The sequence below is a fragment of the Centruroides sculpturatus genome, unplaced genomic scaffold (genome assembly GCF_000671375.1).
Source record: "Centruroides sculpturatus isolate CEXI.00-Female unplaced genomic scaffold, Cexi_2.0 scaffold2476, whole genome shotgun sequence".
In the NCBI taxonomy this organism is placed as follows: domain Eukaryota; kingdom Metazoa; phylum Arthropoda; class Arachnida; order Scorpiones; family Buthidae; genus Centruroides; species Centruroides sculpturatus.
The window spans coordinates 13,050-24,882 of NW_019386693.1; the positions used below are offsets into that span (position 1 = coordinate 13,050).

Here is an 11,833-nt window from a genome sequence, read left to right on the forward strand (position 1 = left end):
TGTCGACATCGGCTTTTCGGGTGTCGTTTCGACCTTCACTACAGCTTATCTCTGCTTGTCGACATACACCGGCGATTGTTCAGATGTATAATAATATAACCAAATATTCTGTCTTTCACCGACGTATTTTGTATGTGCCGACATTCACCGGAGAATATCGACATTCTCTAATTTCGGTCTTTCACAGTAACATATATATGAATAAAATAGAATACACAAAAAATGCCAAAATATTAAATACGTATAAAACTAAAAGTAATACAAAAATTTAAAAAACAATGTAATAACCGAGCCTGGATAATGGATATTCCTATAAAATTCGTTTGCGAAAAGTGTAAAACAATGAAATAAGATGTGTAAATAAACTTGTGTGTAAACACGACTTTATTTACACATCTTGTTTCATTCATATACATGTTACGCAAACCATGAGAAATTATATAGTAGACGCCGACAAGATGATTTATAACGTAAAAATTACACATGAAGTATGTCTTCTACGTTGTTAATGTTTCTGGCTATGCGGTGGAAAAGAGATCTGAGGTAAATAGATAAACGATAAATAGTAAATAAAATAAAAAAGTAAAGTTACAAGTTAGTTGAATTAAATAATTAGAATGAATTACATAAGCAAATATTTATTTATAACGAAACAATAGTCTTTATCTACAATAGTTTCTTCTCTTCTTATCCAAAAGTGTATTGAATAAAATTTCATTAATTTGGCATACGAATTTATAATGGAATCAATTAAAATACATTGTATAGATGGAAGAGAAACATCCGTTTCACGATCAATGCTTTGTAAATACAGTCCAAAAATAAATTTCATATTGAAGCCATTTTCGAACAGCGTATCTATAACCTTTTACTTGTCTTACGCATTCGAAAATGTGAAGATAATCGACGAGTAAGATTTTTCTTTTATCATTGAATTTTACAATATATATAATTTTATTTTTAATACAAATAAAAATATATAGACTTTTCTTTTTGAAATTACTTACACTGTTATCAGTGTAACAAATAGAAGTAAAACGAGTCTAAAAATAAGGATAATAAGTAGATTCTTGTACTGTCAATTATACCTAAAAATTAATATTTAATCGCTTGCAATAAAGCGTTATTATAGAAATATAATATTATTAAAGATATATTAAAATACTGTATCACATTCTGGTCTAATCTTAATTGTCATGATTTCCTAATATATAGATTTATGAAAAAACAAAAGCCATACTTTTACTCTTTGAAATCTGCAATGGACGTTTATCGAATTAGCAAAATATTGAAAATAATTAATTTAATACGTTACTGTCGAAATTATATGATTCGCCCTGTTCTCACGCTACATGTATGTGAAATTTACGAATTCGCTTGCCAAAATACGGACTATGACTTACAATTTTATTGCTGGAGGAAATTTAGCAATGATTGGTACACAGTATTTTATAGAAATAAAAACGCTTTGGACTGTGATGAAACTGTGATTCGGAGACTCGTTTCTCGCCCTATATATCAAACTTTGGAGGAACGGACTATCTTTAAGATTGTTTACGAATGGGCAAGACGTAGAGTTAACACGAGAACATCTCTGCGGCAAATTATGCTTCCATTTATTATCAACATTCGATTTCTTACAATGGATGATGAATTTTTAAAGGGCTATGTATATCCGAAACAATTCTTAACAGAAGAAGAAGTAAATGCCATACAACACTACAAAGCAACATCTGACAATTCAATGATTCCAGATAGCATTTGTAAAAGAGATATTTCGAGGAACAATGAAAAACATAGTTTTTGGTTTATATATTGTAATCGAAGTTCCTTCTTTCTCGATCAAGAAATGAATATGGAAAACAAATTCCAGTTCATTTCGGAGTTATTTGTTCTAGAAGATTGTTTTCTCACTGGAATTATACTTCCTGTTTCTCATAACAGCGAAGAAAAAATCAGAATAAGAATAAAGAATTTTGTTCATGGTGATGGTTTTAAAATAAATGAACAACGTGAAGCAATTTGTCATAAAAATGGATACGTTAATTTGAATCAAGTCATTTATTTTCCGAAATATTCTACAGTTCGTGTGATATCTAAATTTAATGAAGATGACATCTTACGAAGTAACATACGAATTAGTAATTCTGCAACACGTTACATACAAAATGAAGAAATGGCCATAAGTTTCGGAAAAATTGCTCGATTGATTCAAGATATAGAATATATATATTGTAATGTAAAACTTTATTTTTAGAAAAGTTTAAAAGCAGTCCGTTAGGAAACTTTTTCGAAATTTCTATAATTTTTTTCTTAAATTTTTTAGTTTTTATTATGAGCAAAATTTGTAAAAGAATATGACAATATGTGTTTCTTTATATAAGAAATAAAATTATTTAAAGGAATAGTTCTATTGCATTATTTTATATAGTGTAATATTTTTTACGATTGTTTCGTAAGTGAAAGCGAAAAAACTCACTCGTTAATAAAGAAAACGTGCTAATTTAAATAATAAAAAATTAAAGTTTAAGTTTTAAACTTTAATTTTTTTGATACGAGTTTGTTATTTTGCACGTACGAGAGCAGATGTTAATACAGTAGAGCGTCGATTATCCGAATCAATTAGAGACGGGTTGTTCGGAAGATCTATGTTTCGGATAACCGATCATGTATGAAAAAATATATTAATTTATCCCATCTTGACATTTTTCTCCGTTGCGTGTCGCTTCGCGTTGAATTTTCGTCGATGCTAAGCCTAACGAAGACTATTGTATTGTTAAAAATTATTTTTTTGTTATATACGAACAAAATAAATATATTGAAAAATATAAAAACAATAAAAAATTATACTTCAGAAGTTAATTTAGTATCAAAAACGTAAAATATTTGAGTAGCCCAAGACATAGCCAAAGATTGCAGCGCCGCAACACTGGCGAAAATTTAAATTTGCCGACTGAAATTCTTTCGTATGATTGAAGTTTCGGATGATTGACTTTCGGATAATCGACGCTCTACTGTATTAACAAAAATTTCTTGTTTTTAGGCAAAATTTGATCTAATTCAAATGTAGCAGACGTTGAAGTAAAGTTTCTATCACAGCATTCTTTCTATGCTTCTAATTACTTTATGCACCCTGCTAATTCACAATGACAATGACACAATGCAACGACTGTTATTGTTTGTCAATTGTGATGGCTGAAGCATGCATGAAGAAAGTTAAATAAGAACAAAAGCACAAACAAGGTGCTATAACAAAACACTGCATTTTCTCGGCTGTCTGCTGCTGCCTCTCGACATGTAACAACTCGCATGGCAATGGTGTTGCGCGATACAAGGGTGAAGATTGATACTGGCGTAAAGGTGTGATCGATAAAGAATAATAGTAAGAGATGCTTGGTATTGAAATTGTAAATGTAAGTACAAATTAAAAGATTATTCAATTATTCTGTTTTCTGAAAAATCCTATTGATGCTACCCTGTGGCATGCGGTGAAATTTATAGAGAAGCTGTTTCCATAAAATTTGTAAAGATATACTGGAAATGACAAAAAAAAAAACAGGTTTTTTTTATTGACAACAATATATCTTGTTTATAAAATCGTAATGCCAGATGGGTTACCAGCTTAGAGGTGTTTATTTTTATCCTGCCAAAACAACTATAGGTATTGTAGATAGGCCTTCTTAATGCCCTGAGGACACAAAGTTGCGATAATACAAACCCTTATCAGTGACTTTAAAATACAATCGATAAATTTTATTCTGTGATTTAGCAATTGCATATTTTTGAGACTATCGCCATTACTTTTCATATCGATTATCAAGGCGGCATGATCGAAAGACTAGTTTCATGCGCCTACATGGCAAGTAGCTAGCCACAAGCAACCAACAAGCAAGCCAATGACAGAATCCGTTTAATATGAAACAAAGTATGTCCTTAACTTTCTTAGCTATTTGCAACTTAAATAAACCTATGTTTACATTTCAAGCCAAGCATTTTTGGTTTTTGTACGTCGTTATTCTTGCAATATAGACATTGTAACTTTATATCTTAAATCTTAAAATTGTTTGTATTGTAATACCAGAGAAATTCTCCTGTCTTGATTTAATATATTAAAACTTTATTTACTTTTTTATGATTTACATAAAAATGTAACATTTCTAAAACATAAATCTCAACATTACAGTGAAATATACACTCGTAGTGATAAATTCTTCAATTTCCTTTCATAATTTAAAGTTTTATGAAATATTCTACTGGGTAGACTTGAGACTTGACGGTGATTAGAGTCAAATGGCAGCTATTTGTCAATCAACAAGCATTGTTAAAAAATTGCCCAATTACAACACATTCGTAATTCCTTCAAAAAACAAAAAAACATGATTAATTATTTTATTGGGATTTGGATTACAAAAGTATTCCGTCTCTGTTTAGCACGCTCCACTATAATAAATAAGTGTTTAAGTTCTTACAATAGAATTAACACAATTGAATTCTTTGTATAAATCATAACATTTCTTCACATTTAATTCTTTTATTTTATATATTGAGCTTTAACTGGATTATTGTAAACTAAAAACTGAAAATTTATTTCAACAACCATTTTAAATGTTATCTAACGCTTTCGAGTATCTTTGTAGCCATCGTCAAAATCAAACACTTTGAATAGAATTCTTTAGCGTTTAAATATTATGTTCTAAACCATTAGTTTAGAACATAATACTTTATCGTTTACATCTATATACTCTTCTCTAACTGCACTTACAAATAAATAAATAAATAAGCCTTAAAAACTTATAAATGCATTCTTTTTATTACAACATCTAACGTTTTCGGCCAGTTAATCGACTTTCTTCAGGAAAGAATCGAAAAAATTTCGATTTATCCCTTACTGTATATTCACATAAATATTCTTCTAAACAAATACTTGATTTCAAAAACTTATAAATTTATTTTAAACAAAACTAATATTTGATTCTTTTTTGTGGAGTGTGCTATCAGATCGGCTTGACCAATCTTGTTTCTTAATTCGTAAGCCAAGAGAGTGATTTTGAAACAAATTCTACTGCGAATATTAATTGTCTAGAACAGCAGCAAATCGAGTAACAACGTTTGTTGACGAAATATTCCAAAGTATTAAGGGAAAAGCGACAAAAACATCGTTTGATTCGAAATATCATATTGTTTAATTAGCGTAAATTTCACTGTTAATTTTAGAGAAATTTCTATTTTTACTCCACACGTGTCTGCACTTTTTCATATTTGTCGAAGTTTCTAACTCAATAAGAGATGACAGCAGTGAATAAATTGCACAGATTACCTAAAAACAGTAAAAATTATAACATAATAAGCTTACAACTTCAAATATAAGATTATAATTTTGCTTTTAAATATTGAACGATTTCATTATTTTTATGTTCTATTCTTTTCACTTTGTAGACACTAAGATGAACTTTAAATTATACCCATCGTCTGTTCGGCCAGGCTTAAAATAGGAACACGAGAGATGAATCCCGTAATAAAATCCTGAATCTTTTCTATCGATCGGATTTTATCCGCCGTATCAGGGCTCAGGAGAAGGCGATAACCGACTCGGACGCCCTGTATGTTATCAATCTTGTTGCTAACTACAGAATTTTCGGTGTTGAAACAGAGAAACAGTAAATCTTCTTCATTCTTTCACAAACCAAAGAAAAGNAAAAAATGTAGATGTATTGATATAAATTTACACTGTCTTCGATGTGTTTGATTGTCTGTCCTTTTGTAATATCGAAAACGGAATTAGATACATTAAAAACATGACGAGATCTAAAATTCTTAGAAGCAATAGGTTCCGAATAAGTGCATAAAACGTTTTCAGCAGACCGGAAGTCACGTTATTTCAATTCAAATATTTTCCCCTGAAAGAAATTAGATAGAAAATAGGCACGACTCTGTCGTTAAAAGAAAAGTATGATGTACAGGGGCAAGATACTACAAATTTCATGTAGATAGCATATATTTTAAATTAAATAAATAAAAAATGCGATTAAAACTGGAAGCCCAGCATTATGATGATGTTACAATAAATGTAATAATTGCTCGATATTTATATTTCGCAGTGTCTTCTATTTCTATACTACTATTAAATCTGTGGGGGTCACATAAAGTGAAAAATTTATTGAATTCGCATTAAAAAGATCTTTATCTATTTAACTCGGCCTCCCAACATTAAATCCTGAGTGCGCGTAAAGTGTTGATAAAGCATGATAATGTTAAAAATGTATCTGTAATCTCTATCTACAATTCAGTCTCTACGGGGTGATACCATAATGAGATCTCGCACCGCTTCAAATTCTTGCTAGGGCAGCCTCTGGTTCGGCCCGTGGAAAAAGTTTTCTTTCCAATCCGGCCCGGAAGCAAAAACTGCTGGCCACCCCTAGTATAAACTGTAAAAAATACTTGCGCTAAGAGGCATCAGTAGCCCGAACAGTTTTGGCAATACTAATCGAAATTAAATAAATATCTTCTGTATTCCTTTTTTATTTTTCTCCCTTGTTAATGAGAGGTCAGGGGTTTTTTAATCACGAGCTACCGCCATTACGAGTTTGGCTGAAGGCCAAACTCGTAATGGCGGTATCCGAATGATGAGGGACGTGGCTCGACAGATTCGAAACAGACTCTTCACGAAAAATCTCCAGGATTCGATCTTATTACCGCCAGAAGGTAGAATGACTCATTATTCGTCTTCTCCATTTTGCTGTTTTCTGTCGTTGTTATATCAAGATTCGCGATCGGCTTCAGTTTTATTAGTATTAAGTTGATATAAATCTTAGTCTTCCTACTAACAGCCACTTGGCACTAACTTCTACACTTAGCTATTCGGGGTGGCACTCAATTTTTGGTGTTCGCTACACTCAGGTTTTCAGGTTTAGGCTGCAAGGCCGTAGACTTCCGAAGGGTCTAAAACCCTTCGGGGGAATACGGTCTTGCAGACTAAAAATTGCACGCCAACATCAAACGTAGAGGATACTGTAGCCTTATATACGCCGTTCAGAAGTATCCTACCTTTCTCTACTCTCTATTTCCTCTCCCTCCTTCTCACCCTCTTCGTTCTCTTATTCATTTTTCTGCCGGCTAAACACCCCGTGTATGGCCGATGTTTTTCTTGTTTGTTTGTTTGTCGTTTTTAAAATCTAAATAAAAATCGATATAAGTAAGTTGCTTTATTTAAATATCTATTATTTTTTTGATATTTTCAAAACCTCAGATCTGTCAGCTGTCTGTCATTGTCCTTGAGTTTTTTGTTTATTTTGAGAACAAAGTTAGAAGACAATCGAGATCAGATATTGAAATTTTAGGGGCCGGAGGCCACTACTAACTATATACGAACATTCAGTCTGGACCGAAAGTTAGGTGACTTTTTAAATTAAATATCGCAGCCTACAATTGTGAAACTTCCAAAACAACTAATTGTTTCTTTTTAGTGACCATGGAAAGCGACTGTATACTAATGTATATTTTTCTCTCCATTTATTTTTTCATAACATTTTCTTATATCATTAATTAACGTGATATTCTCGAATGTTTAATTGAAACTAAATGTTGATATTATGGTTAAAACCGTATTTAATACTAATGTTGTTTCACACTATGATCGACTGGACCGATTGGTCCGACCGGACCGATCCTATAATCGGACCGACTAGTAATAAAAGCATTCACATTGAGTACGATTATATGTCGGTGGACGATTCGTAACGACCAATCGGAACGGATATTATTATAAAAATCGTTTTAAGTTTTTCTAGATTTTAAAAATATTTTCGTAATCTAAGTAGATTACAAAAATATTTATTAGTTAAACTTTACGGAAATCATCTTACTTCGTTTATAAATTCTTCTTAAAAGTCTAAATAATACCATCTTTTCTCATTACGTTGATAATGTTTTTTAATATATATATTAGTCATTTGTGTTCCCATATAAAATTTAAGCAGTTATGAAAGAAATAAGGTACAAGGGAAAATTTAAATAATACCATCTTTTCTCATTACGTCGATAATGTTTTTTAATATATATATTAGTCATTTGTGTTCCCATATAAAATTTAAGTAGTTATGAAAGAAATAAGGTACAAGGGAAAATTTAAATAAATTAGAAATATATATAATGTAAAGTTATGTTTGGTTGATTCGATAGTTTTCATATATACAAAGTCTGATTGGTTGTAGTTTCGAAGCTCTCAGTGGCTGTAGCTCACCGACTGCTCCGACCCGACTACAAATATTTAACTTTTTAAATCTGTCCGACTGGAACGACCAGTCAGTCGGCCGACTGCTGTTGCCATGGCAACACGAATTGGAGTCGGACCAGTCAATTCAGTCGGTCATAGTGTGAAACAGCCCTAACAAGTATCAAGCGTTAGAAGTTAACCAATGAACGTTTACTTAGTGGAAATAAAATAGTAATTTCTCACTTGTAACTCTTAAGTATTCAAACTTTGTTGACTGGTTTTTGCGCTTTTTCTGTCCTTTAAAGGGAGGAAAACTTTCTACCATAATTACCCTTGTAGTAATAAAAGTATTTACGCTGGCTATTATGTATTTCCCCTTGTTGTTATCTGTACATAACAACGGAACTGTGTCGAATTTGATTGTCCGAGTTTTTTACAAATCACCACGTTTTGAGACTTCCTGCACTCAAAAAAGTAAAAAAACATGCAAAAAATTTCCGTGGAAATGTATGTATGCGTGTTTGTTCGCGTCTTTTTCTCTTAATATCTCATAACGGGGTGAATATAATGAAACGAAACTTGGCACAGTACCTTGTATATAAGAGGAATTAAAGTTGTAAAATTTTGGTTGTGAAAGGTCAAAGGGATGGAGAGATGGAAAGTGATCATCTGATATATCGCGTGAGTGGTCAGAGTTAGTAAGGATTTTTCTTGTTGTTAGCAATTACAGTGTGTTATAAAACTCATTTCTACCCTCAAAATTAAGCCTTTTGCTATTTTATATTAATTAAAGATATATAAAATTTTCATAACAAAATCTCATAACAGATGGCGCGACATGTAAAAATTGTTATTTATTTTCATTAATCAGTAATACAAATGTTATTTTTAAGATAAAACTTCAAAAAGCTAGGAAACGTACTCAACTCGTTGTTAGATATTTTTTAGAATTGTTAACTATAACCGTAAAGGGATAATTCTATTATAGAGCTATAAAATTTTATTCGTATTGATAATCCTTTGTTAAAATAGTTAAAGAAGTTTAAGTGCATCCATTAGCATTAATAAAACTAGTAAATAGCCAAGAGGAAAATACATTTAAATTTAATAAGATCATTTTGAAAAGTTTTTCAAGATGTTTCACAGAAGAAAACACAGGGCATCTTTATCATACGTTCAGTCCACATCTCAGGAACAAACAGTCTTAGGCAGAGTTGACTTTTTATTAAACCACTTATCTGACTAAATATGTAAACCAAGTAAAAATACTTTCCGTACGCTATGGAAGTGTAGAATAAATAAGGACCAGTCACAAGCCGAAAAATATAGTTTAAATTCCAATAAAAGTCTTCTCGGGATGACTTTTATTGAAATTTAAACTATATTTTCATTTGAAACGTCAATAAAATTCAGAAAACTTCAAGTGCACACATGCGAACTCCGTCAACTATTATCAGCATTCATTGGTTGTATCCACACGGCCACTGGTGGATTCCAAAACGTATTATTGTTATGGGATGAGAATTAGGGCTTCTCATTTCCCGGTCCTTTGCTTGTCCCGGGATTCCGGGATAAAAGTGAACTGTTTCCCGGGATCCCGGGAAATCCTGGGATAGAATCAATTATTTTTAAGGTATACAAAATATCTTGAAATCAAATGATATAATTATTTTCCATTTTTTAAAGTAATTTTAAAGTTCTGTAACCTCCAAAATCATATTAATAATGCTGTGTAAGGTCTATAGGCCTATAATAAAAATTACCTTTAAATAACGTAGAAATTTTCACAAATAGAAAAAAATTAATTAAAGTTTGCTGGAAACTGCATACAACAACAACAAAAAAAAATGTTTTGAATTGAGTTAAAAATTAAAAAAATGAACTTCTAATTTAGAAGGTAATTTTCGTTTTTTAAATAAAATATAATACAAAATATTGCAAACTTTTATAAGATTTTAAAAAGCAAAGATGGTCAATACTCCGATAACTCACTCTAATTCTTATTTTAGTAATGAAAAGTCTTGCCACCGAGAATGCCCTTTCCGATTCAATTGATGTGATTGGAATAGTGTTTAATGCATTTAAGAGAAGACAGATATTATGTGTTTTTTCACCTGTAGCCTGGAAGATTTCGAGTTCGTTTTCGAGATTGTAGTACTTCTTTCGCTCTCTAGTATTCTTGATTTGTCTACCTTGGCTGCTTTAATAGCGGCATCAAGCTTAGAGCTCGATAATTCGGCAATTCATTTGGCTTTAATAATCAGGTTTATGAAGAAAAACTTCATACTTGCAGACTTTGTACTCGTTTGTATCCTTGCCCAATTTGCACAATCTGGCGTCAGGCATTTATTGAAGCTACTGGGCATGGTTAAAACTCAAGACAGCGTAAGCACAATTATTCCAGATATTACAGGTTCCGACAAGTAAAGAATTTTTATAGTCCTGCCACAAATAAGCTATATATTGATTATTGACCATTTGTGACATGCTATAACGAGCAAAAATTTAAAAAAACTAATAGGTAGGTTTAAAATTAATAAATACAAATGTATTCTGACAGTGAATGAGATAATTATGCTTTTTATTTGCAAAATTTCTTAACCTTAACACAAATTAAGAAAAAAAGTGAATTTTTAAGAAATTTGCGGGATTTCCCGGGATAAGAAATATTTCCCGGGATATTTCCCGGGTTAAAAAAACAACCGGAATCCCGGAATCCCGGAATCCCGTTTGAGAAACGATAATGAGAATAAATAGGAAAAAACGAAGATAATGAGATGTTCAAAAAAAGGAACAAGTAGGAATGAACGCATATTTGGACGGTGAAAAAATAAAAGAAATCAATGAGTTCACGTAATTAGGAAGCATAATTATCTCAGACAGAAGGAGTAAAAGAGATGTTACAGCGAGAATAGCCCAAGCAAAATAGAAATTCTATACGAAACAACAGATGTTAACATCGAAAAATATATCAATCGATGTTAAAAAGCGAATTAAAGTTTCATTTGAAGCGTTGCATTGTACGGTTCGGAGACATGAACACTCCGAACTGCAGAAAAACGAAAACTGTAGGCCTTTGAGATTGCCTACATTTTCCGGTTATTATGAGGTTATATCTTAAAAATAACATATGTATTATTAAATAATCAAAATACAGTAATACCCCGGTTAACCGTGCCTCGCTTAACGCTGATTCGATATAACGCTGTCTGCTCGAAGCCTAAAAAAACCTCAAAATTTACGCGGATTTAAATTATCGCGGAATTTCATTGATTCATATATAATACGATTCTTTACGAACACGAACCAATTAGAAAAGGGTGGCAAAAAGTGTACTCTTTTTAAATCTGTTTGATGCAATTTTGGAAAAAATATAACATTACAGATGCCATAGGAAATATCGCCTTCGCTCGGCAAGAATTAACTAATAAATGCACGAACGAAGTGTGGAAAAAGTTATGGCTAAAATATCCAAGAGTTCTTAACGAGAAAAGCCTATCGCTGTATTGTTAAGTTGACCAAACTCAACCTAATCAATACGGCAGAACTAGGAGATATAGATGAGCAGGATACTGAGGAGTTACAGCAGGTTTCTGCTGAGACCCTTACCAACGATGAACT

At 31.7% G+C, this 11,833-nt stretch overlaps 1 protein-coding gene across 1 annotated transcript; it reads left to right on the forward strand.

Annotated features, from left to right (window-relative positions):
- Positions 1-676: 676 nt before the first annotated feature.
- LOC111615570 lies at positions 677-2,314 on the forward strand. Its single transcript, XM_023356970.1, has 2 exons — positions 677-910; positions 1,216-2,314. Exons 1-2 carry the CDS (start codon positions 741-743, stop codon positions 2,255-2,257), a joined length of 1,212 nt encoding a protein of 403 aa, XP_023212738.1. The 5' UTR covers positions 677-740; the 3' UTR covers positions 2,258-2,314.
- The last annotated feature ends 9,519 nt before the right edge of the window (positions 2,315-11,833 follow it).

Bases quoted from the DNA above. Each gene is read 5' to 3' on its own strand.
- LOC111615570 (XM_023356970.1), top strand. From the start codon at position 741: ATGGAATCAATTAAAATACATTGTATAGATGGAAGAGAAACATCCGTT. The intron at 911-1,215 runs GTAAGATTTTTC...CCTAATATATAG, and splicing joins AATGTGAAGATAATCGACGA to ATTTATGAAAAAACAAAAGC.